This window comes from Petaurus breviceps, unplaced genomic scaffold (assembly GCF_028583685.1).
Source record: "Petaurus breviceps papuanus isolate PSGF00001 unplaced genomic scaffold, PetGlider_PUasm1.0 128, whole genome shotgun sequence".
Taxonomy (NCBI): domain Eukaryota; kingdom Metazoa; phylum Chordata; class Mammalia; order Diprotodontia; family Petauridae; genus Petaurus; species Petaurus breviceps.
The window spans coordinates 7,248,028-7,264,763 of record NW_027185664.1 but is presented as its reverse complement, the minus strand read 5'-3'; the positions used below and the strand labels follow the sequence as shown (position 1 = coordinate 7,264,763).

Here is a 16,736-nt window from a genome sequence, read left to right as displayed (position 1 = left end):
CTGGGTGTGGTGCTGAGTGTCTGAGCCCGGACTTGATCCAGGTCATCCCAACACTGGAGCCGGTGCTCTTACTTGCTGAGCTACCTGGCCGCCCCTTCTTACCATATTCTTAAAACAATTTATGATAGTGCACAAGTAGAAATGATTTTTTGTTAAGAACAAAAACAATTTCTATACTCTTTATTTTGATGGAAAGGAAGGTTTAATTATACTTTAACACTATGTAAATCATATAAACAAATATATGTGGTTGTGTATGCTTTTTAACATTTATTAAATCTTGCATTTTCACTAGTTTCTAAATGTCTTAATACTAAAAAAATTAAAATTAAAAATAATTTTTGAGTTTTAAGAACATCTGAAATTTCCTTGAAATGTGAAGATATTTGAAGAAGCAAAATTAACCCACATACTTCATCAGCATTTCTACATGTTACCAACAAAGTTCAGCATGAAGAGATAGAGAAATTCCATTTAAAATAACTGCAGAAAATACAAAATATTTGGGTGCCTACCTGCCAAGACAAACTCAGGAAATATATACACAATTACAAAACAATTTGCACAAAAATAAAGAGAGGTCTAAACAATTTTAAAAATATTCATTTCTCATGGATAGACCAAGTCAAAATAATAAAAATGACAATTTCAACTAAATTAATTTACTTACTCAGTGCCATACCAGTCAAACTACCAAAAAGCTTTGGACAAGGGAAGAGTTTATGACCAAATAAGAGATAAGAGAGGATGACAGGAAGTAAAATGGATAATTTTGATTACATTAAATTAAAAAAGTTTTTTGCAGAAATGAAACCAGTGCAACCAAAATTAGAAGAAAAGCAAGAAAGTGAGGAAAAGTTTTTGTAGGAAGTTACTTTGACAAGTTCTCATTTCTTAGATTTATAGAGAACTGAGTCAAATTTATAAAAACATAAGTCATTCCCCAATTGATAAAATGATCAGAGGATATGAACAGTCAATTTTCAAAAGAAGAAATCAAACCAGTCTATAGTTATATAAAAAATGTTCTAAATCACCTTTGCTTAGAGAAATGCAAATTAAAGCAATTCTGAGGTACCAGCTCACACTTGATTGGCTAACATGACAGGAAAGGAAAATGATAAATATTGGAGTGGATATAGAAAAATTGGGACAGTAATGGTATTGCTGTTGGTGGTGTTGTGGACTGATCCAACTGTCTGGAGAGCAATTTGAAACTATGCATGAAGACCTATAAGACTTCATACCTTTGACCCGGCAATACCTCTGCTAGGTCTATATCCCAAAGATATAAAAAGGAAAGGATGTTTATGTATAAAAATATTTCTGGCAGCTCTTTTATGTGGTGGCAAAGAATTGGAAATTGAAGGAACGCCTGTCAACTGAGGCATGGCTGAACAAGTTGTCGTATGTGATGGTAATGGAATATTGTTGTGCTGTAAGAAATGATGAGCAAGATGATTTCAGAAAAACCTGGAAATACTCTATGAACTGATGCAATATGAAGTGAGCAGAATCAGGAGAACATTGTACACAGTAATGGTAATAATGTATAATTATCAACTGTGAATGACTTAGCTATCATGATTATTACAATGATCCAAGACAATTCCAAAGGACCCGTGACGTCAAATCATATCAACCTCCAGATAGAGAAACTGATAAACTCTAAATGGAGATCAAAGCATAATTTTTTTCATTTTCTTTATTTTTCTTCCTTTTTTAACAACATGGCTAATATGGAAATATGTTTTGAACGATTTCACATGTATAATTGTTATCACATTTCCTGCTCTCTCAGGGGTGAGGGAGGGGATGGAGAGAGGGAGAGAATTTGAAACTCAAAATTTTAAAAAATGCTAAAAGTAGATAAATAATATATTCACTTAAAAAAAGAAAGAAATATGAGGACATGTGCTTTAAACTATTGGAGAGTTGTTTAAATTTTGAACCTGTTAATTTGATAAAGGCTGCTGTCAGTTGTTAATATCTTTTTTCTTTTTTTTTTTTTTTGCCTTTTTTTGGAGGGCAACTGGGGTTAAGTGACTTGCCCAAGGTCACATGGCTAGTTTTTGTGTTAAGTGTCTGAGTCTGAATTTGACTCAGGTCCTCCTGACTCCAGGGCTGGCGCTCTATTCACCATACCACCTAGCCACCAGTTGTTAATTTCTTTGTCATTTAAATTTCATTTTCTATGAAATTCTTATTATAAAATCTCTGGTTATTTACCAGCATTATATATAGTACCTTGAGGGCAAGGACTGTCTTTTGTCTCTTTTTGTGTCTCCAGACACTGTCTTAGGACAGTGCCTGGCACTTAGTAGGCATTTAATATTTATTGATTATTATTATCATTTATTATTCCATGTAGTAAGTTTTTCTTACATATGTAATTTGGCCTACTATATTTTTGTTTGCCTTATTGCTATAAAATGTATTTGTACAATGATAAATTGAATCAAATAGAGTGTGACTTCCCCTATTCCCCTAATATCTATAAGTAAACATGCTTATGTTTCCTGATTTTCTGCTTGTGTTTGAATGTAGGTAAGAGAAGCAGCTCAGGCTTTACTCTTGGCTGAACTGAGAAGGATTGAGCAAGGAGGACGAAAAGAAACAATTGATGCTTGGGCTCCTTACTTGCCTCAGTACATGGACAGTGTCATATCACGTAAGCATCTTTTGTTTTTAGCTTCTAAAGTTTTCAGTGGATTAAAAATTACAAATGTATGATAAGCAGAAGAACGTCAAAAGCCCCAAATGGGCATTTCACTGCAAATGTTAGGGCAAGTCAGGTATACTCTTCTTTCAGGAGGAAGTTCCGCCATTTTTTATTGCTAGACTTTGCCTTTTAAAGCATTGACTGAGGTATGTTTATATTATAAGAGAAATCGGAAACTATCACTACTCTAGAAAATAAGAAATGTCGAAACCAATAGAAGATGATTAAATGAGAATTCAATACTAGTTGAATTAATTTATCTGTCTTAAGATTATTGCAAATTTTCTGTTCGTAGAGGATTGAAAAGGTATTTTGTTTATTTGTGGATTTTTATGCAGGACAAAACTTTAGCAAGTAGATATTGCTTCATTCTTGGTATGTTGGTCCCAGGGCCTAGGACAGTGGTACATAGTAGTAGTTTAATAAATGCTTTTTGATTTTCTTAAATTTAAAAACCTTGTTGAAATATATAAAAGTTCTTATATTTTAATATGAGAAATATTGACATATTAAAGGGAGATTGGGGTAGAGTACAAAATCAATATAAGGTAGCTTAAGCTATAAAAAAGGAGAGGTAAAGTTACCATGGGGTGTCGTTAGAGAAAGTCTGCTTGGGGGAGGGGAAGGCTTTTAAAGAAATATTGTTCAAGAAGGTGGTGGGAGTATATTGTTTGAGACAAAGTGGAGTTTTTTGAGAAAACGGTTTTGAAGGTGGGGGTGGGATGCTGAATCAGTTGAAGCAATTTAGGGCATAGCAAGTTATCAAATTTGGGGAATAGAGTAGAGCAGAGTTATGGGAGATAAGAGTGAAAAGGCAGGGTAGCCCCAGATTATAGAAGACTTTGAATGCTAAGTAAAGTCACTTGAGTCTTATTTGGTAGGCTTTAGGAAGTCATCAGAAGGTCTTAATAGAGTTAATATAAGGCTAATTTCAATTGTGGTGTGAAGAATAGATTAGAGGGAAGACAAACTGGGTTCCAGAATACCTATTAGGAGCCTACTGGAGGTATACTTTCCTAATCCCTCGCAATCTGGTTTCCAATCCATCACTGAAATGAAATTGCTCTTTCCAAGATGACTAATGTTTTCTTCTTTTTTTATCATTGTAGTAACTAAGCAGTCACAATTCCAGTGAGACACTAAACAAATAGTTTTTGGATTAGATTGGTGCAAAGAGAACCTGACTAGTTTGGTGGTAGTAGTAGGAATTGAAAAGATAAGCATAGGTTTAGAGATAATGAAGCAATGTGAAGAAATAGAAAGGGTGCTTTTTGGGGAGCCAGAGGACCTGAGTTTGAACCTTGGATTTACTACTTATTATATAAGTAACCTGGGGCAAGCAGTTTAACATCTAAGGGCCTTTATTTCCTTATCTCTAAAATGAGGGGGTAGGAACAGTTGAGTTCTGGGTTCCTTCTAGACCTTATGAGATTTGAATTATATGAAAGCAGACTTGTGAGTAGTTGGCAGCTAATCATATGTGGAAAATGAGGAAAAGGGTAAAATCACTGATGATGAACATGTTGTGGTTAGGTGTATAATAGTTCCATTGAAGGAAATGAGGTCATAGAAGGAGATGTTTGTAATGTGTCTCAGATGTTGCACATAGTTCATGGGAAGGAAGATGATAGATCTAGTTTTTGTTTTTTTAATACTGAAAGAATAGTGTTGGGGTTGGCAAGAAATAGTAGTTAGTGGGACTCCTGTACCATTAACAGGCCAAGATTTTTTGAACCCTTTTACATGGGATAATCTCCAGTGAATTTGTCTACTGCATAATGGAGAGCCTGGGGTCAGGCAATAACAAGATTTATAATTTAATAAAGGATTAAAAAACAAAAGACAGACTTACTTGTTAACTTGGGGCTAGGTTATTCATTTTAATTATCACACGAAATTTTAAAAGATATTGTATGTCATTCTTCAGTATTAGAATCATAGAATTTTGGAGCTAGAAAGAATCTTAGAGATTACTTATTTAATCTATTTATTATACAGATAAGGGAACTAAAGTGATTAAGTTACTTGCCCAAGATCATACAACCCTGACTTTGACTTTACTGGTTCTTTGAAAGGAAATATTACCAGAGTATGCCCCAAGACCTGACCATGTCACTTTCCTACTCAAAACCCATTAGGGCCCTATTGCTTATAATAAAATATGCCCTGGTTATACTGGTATCTCTCACTTATTATCTTAACAGTCTTGTTTCATACTAGATCCCTTTATAAACTTGATGTTTGAGCAACTAATTTCTCCATGATCTTGTCTAGTACTGTCCTAACTTCTTATAGTCACATATGCTTGGAACTGGATTCCAACTCTGGAATTCATTAGGTGTGAGACCATTTGCAAATTATTTATTCCCTGGATCTCAAGTTTATTTTTCTGTAAAATGGAGAGAATAATTGTTTCACGTGGAGTTATGGTGGGAAAAGCATTTTATAAAGCTGAAGGCCCTGGATACACTTGTGAGTTGTTGCTGAAATAGATTCCTTTCTCACCTCTGTGTATTGAACTCGGGTTTTTTTTTTTCAAGTTTTATCCAAGTTGTTGGCTTCTCCACGAATCCTTCCTTGATCCTTATTTTGTAACTCTCTTTTGCCTCTATATTCTGTCTTATATCATCCATATTTATTTATTTATTTTCAAATGCTCTGTTAACTTCTGGTTTACATCATTCATTTCTGCCAGATTTTGAGTTACAAATTTTCTCCCCATTTTTCCCCTACCCACCCCCCCAAAATAGCAGCCCCACAGAATATCCCCTCCTCCAATCCGCTCTCTCCCATATTTTCTCCCATACCACTTTCGACTTTTCCAGTGGATCTCTATGCCCCAGTGCCTGTATATCTTATTTCCCAATTACATGTAAAATAGTATTAATAATAGTATATATATATATATGTATATATATATGCACACATATATACTAACTTTGAATTCCAGATTCATTCCCTTCCTCCCTTGTCACCCACCCTTACTGGGAAGATAAGCAGTTCAGTATAGGATGTACATGTGTGGCTAATGCAAAACAATAACATAGTAGATATATTGTAAAAGATTGACTATATTTCCCTCCCTCCTATCCCACCTCCCACTTATTCTGTTCTCTGCCTTGATCCCATCCCTTTTCAAACGTGGGTGCTTCCAACTTCCCTCCCCCCAGCTTGCCCTCCATTCCATCACCCCCCCCGTCATTCCTTTCCCCCCCTACTCTCCTGTAGGATGAGATACCCTATTTAGTGTGTATTTCATTCCCTCCTCAAGCCAAATGCAATGGGAATAAGGTTGACCCATTCCCTTTTGCCTTCCTATTCTTCCCCTCCATTGTAACCATTTTCCCTTGCTTCTTCTGTATGAGATAGTTTACCCCATTCTGTCTCTCCCCATCTCCTCTCATCATATTCCTTTCTCACCTCTTAATTTCACATTTTAAGTATCATCCCTTCCTGTTAAATTGGTCCTGTGCCCTCTATGTATACCTGTAAACATATATACACACATTCACATATGTATTCATATGCCCATATATCCTCATATATAGACAGATAGATAGATAGATAGATAGATAGATAGATAGATAGATAGATAGATAGATAGATTTCTATTCCCTTCAACTACTGAGAAAAGTTTCTTCAGTTACAATTATTGTTTTTCCATGTAGGAATGTTAATAGTTCAACTTTGATAAGTTCCTTATTGTTTCTTTTCCCTGTTTACCTACTCATGCTTCTATTGCTTCTTGTATCTGAATGTCAGATTTTCTGTTCAACTCTGGTTTTTTCATCAAGAATGCTTGAAAGTCCTGTATTCCACTGAATGATCATATTTTCCCCTGAAACATGATACTCAGTTTTGCTGGGTAGGTGACTCTTGGTTTTAATCCCATCTCCTTTGCCCTCTGGAATATCATATTCCAAGCCCTTCGATCCCTCAGTGTAGAAGCTACCGGATCCTGGGTTATCCTGATTGTGTTTCCACAATATTCAAATTGTTTCTTCCTGGCTGCTTGTAATATTCTCTCCTTAATCTGGGAATTCCAGAACCTGGCTATAATATTCCTAGGAGTTTTCTTTTTGGGATCTTTTTCAGGAGGTGATTGGTGGATTCTTTCAACCTCTATTTTGCCCTCTGATTCTAAAACATCAGGGCAGTTTTCTTTGAGAACTTCATGGAGGATGATTTCTAAGTTCTTACTTTGATCGTGGCTTTCAGGTAGTCCAATAATTTTTAAATGATCTCTCCTGGATCTGTTTTCCAGGTCAGTGGTTTTTCCCATGAGATATTTCACATTGCCTTCTATTCTTTCACTTGTTTGGATCTGTTTAACAGCATCTTGATTTCTCATAAAGTCATTAGCTTCCATTTGCTCCAGTCTAATTCTGAAGCCACGATTCTCCTCATTGAGCTTTTGAGATTCTTTTTCCATCTGGCAGTTTTGGCTTTTTAAGGCATTCTTCTCCTCATTGCCTTTTTGAGCCTCTTTTGCCATTTGAGTCAGTCTGTTTTTTAAGGTATTATTTTCCTCAATCAGGCTGTTGACTCTTGTTTCATAATTTTCTTGCATTGTTTTCATTTCTCTTCCCAATTTTTCCTCCACTTCTCTTATCTGTTTCTTAAGGTCCTCTATGGCCTGTAACCAGGTCATATTTTCCTTTGAAGCTTTTGGTGCAGGAGTTCTGACTTCATTGTCTTCCTCCTGTTCCATGCTTTGCTCCTTTTTGTCCCCAAAATAGGAGTCTAATGTTGGAATCTTCTGTCTGCTTTGTTTCCTTTGCCTGGTTATGTCGCCCCTCAATCACTTGACCCCTGGGCTTTTTGCCACAGTAGGACTCTGCCACCAGACAGGGGAGCTTTCGTCCCAAATGCTGGGGTTTTCTCAGTTGCCGGAGGTATTAGATGGGTACCCTCTCTGAGGTTTCCACATGCTCTGGCAAGCTGGTCACATACCCCAGGACCTCCACCCTAGACTTCAGTCCAGATCCAAGCAGGTTAAAGCATGAGCGATTACCCCTCAGACTGGTGCTTGGTCCCCCTACACTCTGCAGGCCAGGAGCTGAAGCTGCCACGTGGCACTGGCTGGCTGTGCTGGTGCCTCAGCAGCTTCTTGCCCTGGGGGCAAAAGCCACGTACTTCCTCTTATTGGTCCTAAAATCCAGAGTCCACTGACCTCTCATTTTTTTCCTTCGCATCTGTGTGTTGATAAATCTGGAAATGGCCACAGCTGCTGCTGATCTGGATTCCCTTTGGCTGGTGGCTGGTCAGGCCCACCCTGGGGCTAAAGCCTGGGGGTGGGGCTGGGCTCGACTCCCAGAGCTCTGTGCTGGCCGGACCTCTAGGGCTGTCCTCAATGGAAGGTTAGCTTCTCTGTGTAATTTTGTGGGTTCTGCAGCTCCAAAGTTTGTTTAGAATCCCCTTTTTACATGGATTGGGGAAGGTAGAAGCTGGAGCTGCAGGGATGTCCTGCTTCTACTCTGCCATCTTGGCTCCATGCCCAGGATTTTCTATCACCTATGTTTATGCACATGAAATATCATCCCTGTTAGGATTGTTAAACTCCTTAAGTGTAGGAACTATGCTATTTTTCATTTTTGCACCCTTAATATCTAACACAGTATCTGATATGTAATAGATGCCTAGTAGATATTTTTGAATTAAATAGATCACAGCTAATGAAAAGATGTGTGAGATCCTGGAATACTGGATTTTAGAAATCTGTAACCAAGTGATAGTTTTCTCTTTTTCCTAGTAATGTCCAGGCTATATTTCAGGAGTGCTGTGTGAATTCTGAGGATGATACTAGGGATGAAAGGAAAACATAGTGCTTACATATTCCTTTAAAAATAATTTGTGGTCAAATATAGGTCTTTGGCCATCTCTTCTTATTTCATGTACTAAGTGAGGATTGTTTCTCTCTTGTGTTTCATAAAATCCTTATAGGTTTTAACATTCTTATTATACACATTCCAGATTTTGTGAAAGCAGATTTCAAAAGATTCAAAAGAAGGATAGGTATGATCCTTCGACTAAAATATTATGGGGGAAGTTATCCCAGTAGGGATGAAAAATTCTCAAAAATTAAATTTTGAAGACACAAAAAGAAATAATTTCAAGGAGGAGAGAAAATTGGTTTTGTCTGAAGAATGTGTTATGAATAGATGTAAATTTTTAAAAGAAATGTATAATAGAAGCAAGGACTGAATGTGGCAGGAAACTGTAAAAATAATATCAAAGGTTCTAAGGTTTAAATTAGCTGAGGCCAAGGGAAGCTAAGGACAGCAAAACAAAAGTACATTTAATAAAAGGTACATTGGCAGAAATTGGAGATAGGATTGCTACTTGGGATGAATAGAATGAGTGTAACTGACAGCATACAAAAGGCTGAGCTTTTCAGTACTTATTTTTTTTTTCTGCTGAGAATGACCTTTGCATTTGAAATGACAGAACAAAAATGACTAACAGGTATATCATCATACCTGAGGTAAATGAATAAGATAGTAAGAAAGCACTTCCTGCTCTTTGTGAATTCAAGTCGTCTTGCCTAGATGTACTACGTCTTGAAGTACTGAAAGAACTGGTAAGTGTAGTTGATCTGGATAAGGTGAATTGAATTCACACACAAAAAAAAACGGTAAATTGATTGCTGAACAACTGTAAGTGATAATCAAATGATTGTGGAGAATGAGAGTTTCCACAGGACTGGGAAGGGGCAGACATCCTGATTTCCAAAAAAGGCGGGGAGGCGGCTAGGCGGCACAGTGAACAGAGAACCGGCCCTGGAGTCAGGAGGACCTGAGTTCAAATGCGGCCTCAGACATTTAACACAAAAAACTAGCTGTGTGACCTTGAGCAGGTTACTTAACCCCAATTGCCCACCTTCTTCCCTCCAAAAAGCAAAATAAAAAGGGGGTAAGAGGGAAGAGAACAGAATCTTCAAATTATAATCCAGTCAACTTCAAATCTATATGCAGCTAGATGGTGCAGTGGATTGAACACCAGACTTTAGAGTCAAGAAGACCAGAATTCAAATCTTGCTCCAAATACTTACTAGCTATGTAACTTGGGGCAAATCACATAACCTCTGTCTCAGTTTCCTCAAATATAAAATGGGAATAATAACATCTACTTCACAGATTGTGAGGATTAAACGAGATAATTTATAAAGGGCTTTGCAAATTGTAAAGAGAAAACTAAGCTAAAAAGAGAAGCAGTGATTATCAAGAGCCAGTAATGGTTTCATCAAAACAGGTCATTGAATACTTACTTAACTTTTTAAAACAGAGTTATTAAGCTAGCAGGTAAGGAAAATACTATAATATAGTTTGACTGACTTGTAGCAAAGTAGTTAATGATGACCTCATACTTTTATTGTAGAAAAGATGGAAAGATATGGACTGCATGTTAATATATTTAGATGGATTTACAACTGGTTAAATGGCTAGACTCAAAAAGTAGACATAATTAATTGTTCACTATTTTAACTTGGCAAGTTTCCAGTGGAGTGTCCCAAGAATTTGTACTTTTAAACCTTTTTCCAATGACTTGGATAAAGGTTTATATAGCTTGCTCATCAAATTTGCAGATGACACAAAACTGGGAGAGAGCTCATATAATGCTGATGGCTTCCAGAAATGTCTTGACAAGTTAGAGTATTAGGCTTGATCTAAGAAGATGGATTTTAATAGGGAAAAAATGTAAAGTTTTTTGCTTGTTTAAAAAATAAACAGACAACCAATCCAAGTTCTACAAGTATAGGATGAGAGGGACATAGTTAGATTTGAGCACTTTGTATAAAATAGAACTCACTCAGGTGTAATCAAATGTTAGCTAGCAGTGTGATATGAAAGCCTAGTAGGGAACCTGGTCCAGCTCACCATGAAGACGATCATAGTGAACACGGATGAGGAGGAGGCAGTTGTCCTTTCCTGTTCTATCAGACCACTTGTGAAATATTATTTCATTCTTGCTGCTGCCGTTCAAGATAGACATGGATAGACTGGAGAGCATCCAGAGGAGGGCTACCAGGATGGTGAAGGTCCATGAACTCATGCTAGATGAGAATGACAGAGGGAATTGGGGATGTTTAGTCAGGAAAAGAGAGGACGTTTGGAGGAAGACGCTTGGTCTTAAGTGCAGGGTGTCTCAGAAGTCTTAGTGAAATTTTAAGCCGTGTTAATGCAGCCAAGCAACCGTAGTGGAGATTCAGCTTTACAACCGCATTGCAGGTACTGTAGCCTTCCTGCTAGCATGACTATGAAAGTTTTTGATTCCAAATGATTCAACTTCAGAAAAAGATGCAATTTCTATTAATTGAAATGATGCTAAAGATGATGAATCTGCTTTGCTGCTGCTTTCTATCCAACTTACAGCTGAAATTTCTTACTGATGTTGTCTCCCTCTGTTAGAATGTGGGTTCAATGACAGTAGGGACTCTCTTGCTTTTATATTTGTATCCCCAGTGCTCAGCATAGTTTTTTGAGCACAGTAAACACTTTGTGGATAATTTATGTTTGTGGTGATGAACATTATTATTAGTGTCACAAAGATTTTGAATGTAGTATGCTAGAAGATAAATAATGCTATATGACCTTTTTTCTAGAACATAGTTTTGAGTATTTAAAATATTTGTTACATTTTCCATATTAGAACTTTTCAGAAAACCTCTTAAGAAATGAAGTTAGTCACTTTTTAGTTCATACACTGCTGCTTCCTTTGCCTTTCATTCTGTGTGGAAGCTGCTATAAGGTAAATACTGATGATTCACTCTCATGTAACTTTCTTCAAACATGCTTAGACACCTAAGAGGGTGGGAGGCCACAAACATAATTATTTCTAATATTGTGTATTTTGCCTGCTCATAGTAGGTAATCTTTTCCTTTCCTTTGGTCTAAGTATATGTAAGCCATTTTTATTATATAAATCAAGATTTCTTTTAATAAGTATGCATTTGTGATTTTTTACAGTAATGAGCAATGCAGTGCTAACTACTTTATCTAGGATATTTATAAAAGGAATATACAGTATCATGTTTAATACATATTGATGTCAGAAAGCATAACCTTTGTTCTTGTCTACTTTTTTAACTTCCTTTGTGTTAAGCTTACAGGGGTTAGGATTATTATTTTTTTCTTTCTCCCTTCCTTGGATACAGAGCAGGATTTCTTTGTTCAATGAAAATTAATCTAGTAAATGTTCAGGATTGAATTTCAGTAAGCCACACTGTATTACCTACTTGTTTAACTTGAAATTGAAATTAATTTTTTTGATGATTCTTAGGTAATGGTCATTCTGAGCACTAATATGGGTGGCCAAAAATAAAGATAGAAAATATATACACGTACATATGCTACAGATGATAAGAATTGGCAGTGGAAAAATATGTTTTAGTTGGTAAAAATAATTTGAACCTCAGAACATTTGTTGGACAGTAGATATTTGTAAGGATGTTTGCAGAGAAGAGAACTACTGAAAGGAATTTAGCTTTGTCTTCTTCAAGGCCTAGAGTTGCAGCAAATCATTTCCTTTTGTCTGTTTTCAAGAAGAATAAAATTTGGTTATCCAGTTTCTGTTTGGTAAATGGTGATTTAAGGCCTACTATGTGCAAGTTACTGTGATGGGGTCTAAGGATACAAAGCTCTGGAACAAATTTAGTGTGGTGTGGATGGCATCACAAAATGCATGATAATTATTTATTTTCATGGCAGAATTTGATTGACTGGAAAGTGGAGGCATCGTGGTATATTAAAAGGCACTGATTTTGGATCCTGCCTTTTGGAAAAATTATTTCACTCAGCCTGTATGCTGATTCTCCCTCAAATGCTGAAATCACTTAGTTCCTCAACTTACTCATCTACTGGGACCTTCTTCATCCCTCCTCAGCTACACACAAAAATGATCATACCATTGATATTGCCATCCCCAACAAATGTAATGTGGGTGCTCTCTGTGTAGGAATTCCAAGATCCTCTTATCCAACTATAATCTATCAGCTTTTCACCTCTTCCTCTTTCACCTCCCTCACTCCCTTACAAAATCCTACTTTTTGTTTGTACCATAATCTCCAAGCCCTTGATCCCTCACTTCTGTCCCACGCGATTTCCCCTGCACTAGTCAATCAATCCTCTTTTCCCCATCTCGATCCCTTAGTGAACCAATTCAGCTCTACAGTTTCGTCCTCTTTTTATCCCTAGCCTCCTTATCAGATCACTAATTATGCCTCAGTGGAGATCACTCAGCCTGGGATCACTTCCATCATTTGCTAGCTTTGTTCATATACACGTGTTGTTGAGCAAAGATGGAGACAATTATGTAACCGCATTGCCCAGATCTACTACAAATTTATGTCGACACAACCTCAACTCATTGCTACTCGCAAATTCTACTCTACCTCCCTTATCTGCTCACCATCCTGCTCTCCAAACCTTTTCATCTCTCCTCAAACCTTCCATGGCTCCCACCACCCCCATTCTTTCAGTTGAAAACCTTGCTTCATATTTTAAGGAAAAAAAATTGAGGCCATTGCTGTATTCTCTCTCTTCTCACCTCTTCCTAATCTCCTATCACTCATATACCTTCTCCCAATATCTCTTCCTTTATCCTTGTCCCATATGATCAAGTGAACTTATTCTTTACCAAGACTAACTCCTCTAATTAAAAAAAAAAACTAATATATGTATATATACACACATTTACACACATGTATACACAAACACACACATATGTACACACATTTCCTCCCCAATTACATGTTAAAACAATTTCCTGATATTTGTTTTTTTTAAGTTTTGAGTTCAGAATTCTGCCTCTCTCCTGTCTCTCCCCTATGCTTGAGATAATAAACAATCAGATATAGTTTATACACATGCAATCATGTAAAACATTTTTCCCTGTTAGTCATTTTGTGTAATAAAACTCAAATAAAAAAAAGGATGAAAGAAAGTAAAACATAGCATATGCTTCAGTCTGCATTCAGACAATATCAGTTCTTTCTCTGGAGGCTGATAGTACACTTCATCATTAGTCCTTTAGGATTTTGGATTATTCTGTTACTGAGAATGGCCAAATCATTCAGAGTTCTTCATCAGGCAGCATTGCTGTTACTGTGTACAATGTTCTCATGGTTCTGCTCACTTCATTATGTATCAGTCCAGGTTTTTCTGCAATTCTGCTCATCATTTCTTATAGCACAATAATATTCTATCACATTCATATATACCACAACTTCTTTAAACATTCCTCAATTGATTGGCATCCCTTTGATTTGTGATTCTTAGCCACCACAAACAGTTCCTATAGGTATTTTTTGTACAAATAGGTCCTTCCTACCACCCTCACCCTTTGATATCTTTGGGACAGAGACATAGTAGTCATATTTTTGGGTTAAAGGGCATGCACAGTTTCATAGCCCTTTATGTGTAGTTCTGAATTGCTCTTCAAAATGGTTGGATCAGTTCACAACTTCATCAGCAGTGCATTACTGTCCCAGTTTTCCCACATAACCTCCAACATTTATAATTTTCTTCTTTTGTCTCATGAGCCACCTGTGAGGTGGTACCTCAGAGTTGTCTTAATTTGCATTTCTCTAATCAGTAGTGATTTAGAGCATTTTTTCCCGTGTCTATATATAGCATTGATTTTTTTTTTTCTAAAAGCTGCCCATTCATATCCTTTGGCCACTTCTCGGTTGGGGGACGACTTGTATCTTTAAATGTTTTACTCAGTTCTCTCTGTATTTGAGAAATGAGATCTTTATCAGAGATGCTGGTTGGAAAAGCCTCCTCCCCACTGTTTTTTACTTTCCTTCTAATTTTGATTGCATTTATTCTTTTTCAAGTAATCCTATTTCATCCCATCTCCTCCAAAAAATTGTCCCCAGTCTTTCACTTATTTTCAATCTACACCTCTTCACAGACATTATATTTACAGACTCTTTACAGTATTCCCATACTGCCTACAAACATGCCTATGTCTTCCCTGTCCTGAAAAAAAACTCTCACTTGATCCTTCCAGATCTGCTAACTATTATCCTCTATTTTTTCTGCCTTTGTAGCTAAAGTCTTCAAAAAGATAATTTACAATAGGTGCTGTCACTTTCTCTCCTTTCACTCTTTTCTTAACCCCTTCCAATCTTTTCATTCCGCTAAAATTGTTCTCTTTAAAGTTACTAACCATCTCGTAGTTGCCAGATTTCACGACTTTTTCTCAATGCTCATTCTCCTTGACCTTTGACACTGTTGACCTCTTTTTCTTCCTTGATATTCTCGTCTCTCTAGGTTTTGGGGACTCCGCTCTCTCCTGGGTCTTGTCCTGCCTCTCTGACCGCTCCTCTGCTTCCTCTACTGGATCCTCCTCCAGATCACACTCTCTAACCCTAGGTGTCCCTCGGGTTCTGTTCTGGGCCTGCTTTTCTTTTTCCTCTCTACTACTTCACTTGGTCATCTCACTGGCTGCCATGAATTTAATTACGTATACTGATGATTCTCAGATCATCCTATCTTACCTGGAGTTCCGCTTATCCCCCATCTCCAACTGGTTTTCAAACATCTCCAACTGGATGTCCAATCGACACTTTAAACTCGCTTGTCCAATAGAGCTCATTGTCTTTCCCCCTAAGGCCTCCTACCCTCCTAGCGAGGGCAGCATTACCCTCCTAATACTTCTTACAATCTCAGAGGCATACTGTGCTCTTCACCATCTGTACTTCCCACCGACCCCATCTCATCTCTTGCTAAGGCCTATCATTTTCGCATTTGCTGCATCTCTCATACACACCTCCTTCTCTCCTCTGACACTGCCCCCACGCTAGAACAGGGTCACATCATCCTTATGCCTGGATTATTGCAATAACCTTCTAGTTAGTCTGCCTGTTTCAAGTCTCTTCCAATTCTATTCCATCCTCATTCAGCGACTAAGTGATTTTTGTGAAGTGCTTGTCTGATCATGGGCCCCTGCTGTTCTCCCAGTCATTTAGTGGCTCCCTATTTCCTCCAGGATCAAATACAGAATACTCTGTTTGGCATTCAAACTTCTTGATAACCTGGTATTTTCTCACCTTTCCAGTCTTCTTATAGCTTGCACTCTAACTCTTTTGATTCATTGACACTGACCTCCTGGATATTCCATAAACAAAACACTCTGTCTCTTAGCTCTGGGCATTTTCTTTGGATTTCCCAATGCCTAGAATGCTTTCCCCTCTCAGGTCTGCCTACTGACATCCCAGGTTTTAAGTTCCAATGAAAATCCTACCTCCTATAGGAAGTCTTCCTTAATACCTTTTAATTCTAGTGACTTCCTTCTGTTAATTATTTTCTAACTTATTCTGTATATAGTTTGCATTGTATATATTTGTTTTCATGTTGTCCTCTATTAGATTGTAAGGTCCTTGAGGGCAAGGACTATCTTTCACTTATTTCTACATATAGAAATGGAAATTAAAAGATTGCTAAAAGGAAGCAGAACTCTGAAGAACTGGGGGAAAAAAATCACAAAAAGTGTTTCAAGAAAGAGGTTCCTCCCATCAAGAAATAGAAACCTCCCATCTCATGGTAGCTAAGTGATGGACTACTAGACCAGAAGGTTTTATATATTTTTTACATTTTCAAATGTCACTGTATGAGTGCTTGATGTAGATACCAATTGCAGATACCATTATCTGTATACTTAGCACAGTGCCTGGCACATAGTAGACACTTAATAAATGTTTATTCATTGATTATTTGTAAAATAAGGCTAATGATTCTTGCATTATATACCTCAAAGGATTCATAAGATGATAAATTTGTATTTCAAAGGGATTTTAGAAATACTTTTTCCAGTCCACTTATGAATGAAGAAACTGAGGTCTCAGAGAGATTAATGACTTAAGGTTGCATAGGTTATAAAGGTAGGATTTAAACTCAGGTCGCTTCATTCCAAATCCAATATTCTTTATACTCTGTCCCATTCTGTTCACTCCACTACCATCTTGCCTTTCATCAGGAAAGTGTCTTGTAAACCACGAAGTGCTTATAAA

General features: G+C 37.1%; 1 protein-coding gene across 3 annotated transcripts in view; it reads left to right on the top strand.

The window, feature by feature from the left end:
• Positions 1-16,736, top strand: part of LOC138171962 (WD repeat-containing protein 7) — a 492,039-nt gene that overhangs the window by 150,270 nt on the left and 325,033 nt on the right. For all 3 annotated transcript variants that reach the window (XM_069101570.1, XM_069101552.1, XM_069101560.1), the window contains one exon: positions 2,548-2,671. In XM_069101570.1, coding sequence (XP_068957671.1) covers positions 2,548-2,671 — 124 coding nt within the window. The remainder of the gene's footprint in view (positions 1-2,547; positions 2,672-16,736) is intronic.